Here is a 3,025-nt window from a genome sequence, read left to right on the forward strand (position 1 = left end):
TCCCTTACCATACCCTCTGCTTTCCCTTAGCGTACTCTGTGGTGTCCCTTACCATACCCTCTGCTTTCCCTTAGTGTGTCCTTTGGTGTCCCTTACCATACCCTCTGCTTTCCCTTAGAGTACCCTGTGGTGTCCCTTACCATACCATCTGCTTTCCATTACTGTACCGTCCTGTACCCACTGTTTTCCTTTACCCTACCCTCAAGTGTACCTTACCGTACCCTCCGGTACCCTCTGGTAACCTCTGGTGTCCCTTACCGTGCCCTCTGGTGTCTCTTACCGTACCCTCTCGTGTCCCTTATCCTACTTCTGGTGTCCCTTACCGCAGCCTTTGTTGTCCCTTACTGTACCCTCTAGTGTCCCTTATCCTACCTCTGGTGTCGCTTACCGTACCCTCTAGTGTCCCTTATCCTACCTCTGGTGTCCCTTAGTGTACCCTCTAGTGTCCCTTATCCTACCTCTGGTGACGCTTACCGTACCCTCTAGGGTCCCTTATGCTACCTCTGGTGTTTCTTACTGTACCCTCTAGTGTCCCTTATCCTACCTCTGGTGTCCCTTACTGTACCCTCTAGTGTCCCTTATCCTACCTCTGGTGACGCTTACCGTACCCTCTAGTGTCCCTTATGCTACCTCTGGTGTCCCTTACTGTNCCTTACTGTACCCTCTAGTGTCCCTTATCCTACCTCTGGTGACGCTTACCGTACCCTCTAGTGTCCCTTATGCTACCTCTGGTGTCCCTTACTGTACCCTCTAGTGTCCCTTATCCTACCTCTGGTGTTTCTTAGTGTACCCTCTAGTGTCCCTTATCCTACCTCTGGTGACGCTTACCGTACCCTCTAGTGTCCCTTATCCTACGTCTGGTGTCCCTTACTGTACCCTCTAGTGTCCTTTATCCTACCTCTAGTGTCTCTTACCGTACCCTCGGGTGGATTCTTTAATTCAGTTATTAAACTCTCACTTCAGAAGGTATTTATTTTCTCTTGTTGCTGAAGTCTGCATACAATTATCAGTTATTTCCACAATAAATAGAAACATACTTCAGTTATTATATAATTAAAAAAATCAATAGTGATTCAAATTGATCAATATTTTCTGTGGTGATTCCTCTATCTTACCTTCAGTGATATCTCCAGTGGTTGGTTAGCATAAAGGTAACCCATTTCTGGGTGTTTGTAATGCTGAATAAACCCATCAATTCTTATGATTTCAGTTGTTCCCTCAGTCCACTCTGAATAAAGACTGTTCTTCCTCAGATTACCGTCACTGAGACCATCCTGTTCCTGGTCCAGTACACGTCCAAAGAGTTCGACCGCTCTGAGAAGACGGTGGCCACTGGAGACTGCTGTTACCTCAACCCGTTGGTGCGCAGAACCTTCCGTTTCCTGGGTAAGTCTTGGGGGGGAAATGGACTCCATTTGGAGTTCCCAGTTCAAAACATTTCCACTTCATGGAACTGCAGAGGCTCCTGGATTCAGAGCATATACAGCCCAGTTGGGCAATCCTGGTGGGGCCTGATGTCCACCAGGGTCTTCCTGTCATTCCACTTCCTGAAGGCCTGCTGACCCTAACCAAAGCATTGTACGTTCAAAAGCTGCCATCCTGTCAGGACTTTGTTTACAAGCATTGGTTCTGTTGGTGAGCCAGAACCATGCAGGTGCCAAGAGGCCACCCATTAGAAATGAGAAACCTACAGAGAACCCAGAGCCAGGGCCAGATGGGGAGTCTATAGAGAGCTGAGAGGAGAACCACAAACAGAACAGGGAATGTGAAGGGTCATTTTGAATGGCTGCTACTTTATCTCTTCTGGGGTTCGTTAACCCCCCTAACAGCCATGTACACCCCCCATGTGACCTCCTTGGCACATCCAGTGGGAGGGATCAGTGCCACCTAGTTGCCCCTAACTCTTTGTTCCACCTGCAATATATTAATCTCAGCACCCCCTACCATTAGTTAGAACTGAGAGAGCTTCTTAGATGAGAGTAGAAACGACTTCTAGAAAACTTGAACCTTTCAAACTAGATAAATGAATATCAGTCCTGCTCCTCCACTACCACCCACTCTGCATTTTTAGACGTCTTCTTGGTTTAACACCTGAATCCTAGGAAGGAAGGATAACATCTTCTGCAGCGCTTTCTGGCTGCTGATGAGGTTTTCAATCAATTGATCAGGTGTACTGCAACAGGAGCACCTGAAAAATGGCAGATAAAGGATAAAAATCAACTAACAAAGCCGATCTAATTGGATATCAACTCTTTTAATGTAAGAATCAAATAAACATTAACTGAATAACTTCATCATATTTTTTTCAGCCTTTCTGTTACTCCTTAGAACACAGAATGAACCTTTGACTACCTTAAATTAACTTCTTCCTAACTCTGCCTTCTCCGGGATGGGGGCGGAGGGTGTACTGCACCTAGTAGAGGAATTTAAGTATCTTTGGGCCTTGTTCATGAATGAAGGTGAGGATGGAGCAGGATATCGATAGGCAGATTGGTGCGGCATCTGCTGTGAAGCGTGCACTGTACCAGTCTGTTGTGGTGAGCCAAAAAGCAAAGCTCTCGATTATCCTGTCGATCTACGTTCCTACCCTCATCAATGGTCATGAGCTTTGGGTCATGACCGCAAGAACGAGATCCCGGATAGAAGCGGCTGAAATGAGTTTTCTCCGTAGTGTGTCTGGCCTCTGCCTTAGAGATTGGGTAGGAGCTCAGTCATCCGGGGAGGACTCAGGGTAGGGGTGGCTTGGGCATCTGATTAGGATGCCTCCTGGACGTCTCCCTGGTGAGGTGTTCCAATGCCTCCAGATACTGGGGCCACTGTCTCCCCAGTAAATGGGGCCACTGTCTCCCCAGTATCTGGAGCCACTTTCACCAAAGTATCTAGGGCCACTGTCTCCCCAGTATCTGGGGCCACTGTCTCCCCAGTATCTGGGGCCACTGTCACCAAAGTATCTGGGGCCACTGTCTCTACAGTATCTGGGGCCACTGTCTCCCCAGTATCTGGGGCCACTGTCTCCCCAGTATCT

At 48.0% G+C, this 3,025-nt stretch overlaps 1 protein-coding gene across 1 annotated transcript in view; it reads left to right on the forward strand.

The window, feature by feature from the left end:
* LOC107104577 (lipid phosphate phosphatase-related protein type 5-like) overlaps positions 1-3,025 on the forward strand; it is a 42,093-nt gene that overhangs the window by 5,111 nt on the left and 33,957 nt on the right. Inside the window, exon 2 of the mRNA XM_015404594.1 lies at positions 1,254-1,386. Within this exon, the coding sequence (XP_015260080.1) occupies positions 1,254-1,386 (133 nt within the window). The remainder of the gene's footprint in view (positions 1-1,253; positions 1,387-3,025) is intronic.

Source organism: Cyprinodon variegatus, unplaced genomic scaffold (assembly GCF_000732505.1).
Source record: "Cyprinodon variegatus isolate N-32 unplaced genomic scaffold, C_variegatus-1.0 Scaffold1801, whole genome shotgun sequence".
In the NCBI taxonomy this organism is placed as follows: Eukaryota; Metazoa; Chordata; class Actinopteri; order Cyprinodontiformes; family Cyprinodontidae; genus Cyprinodon; species Cyprinodon variegatus.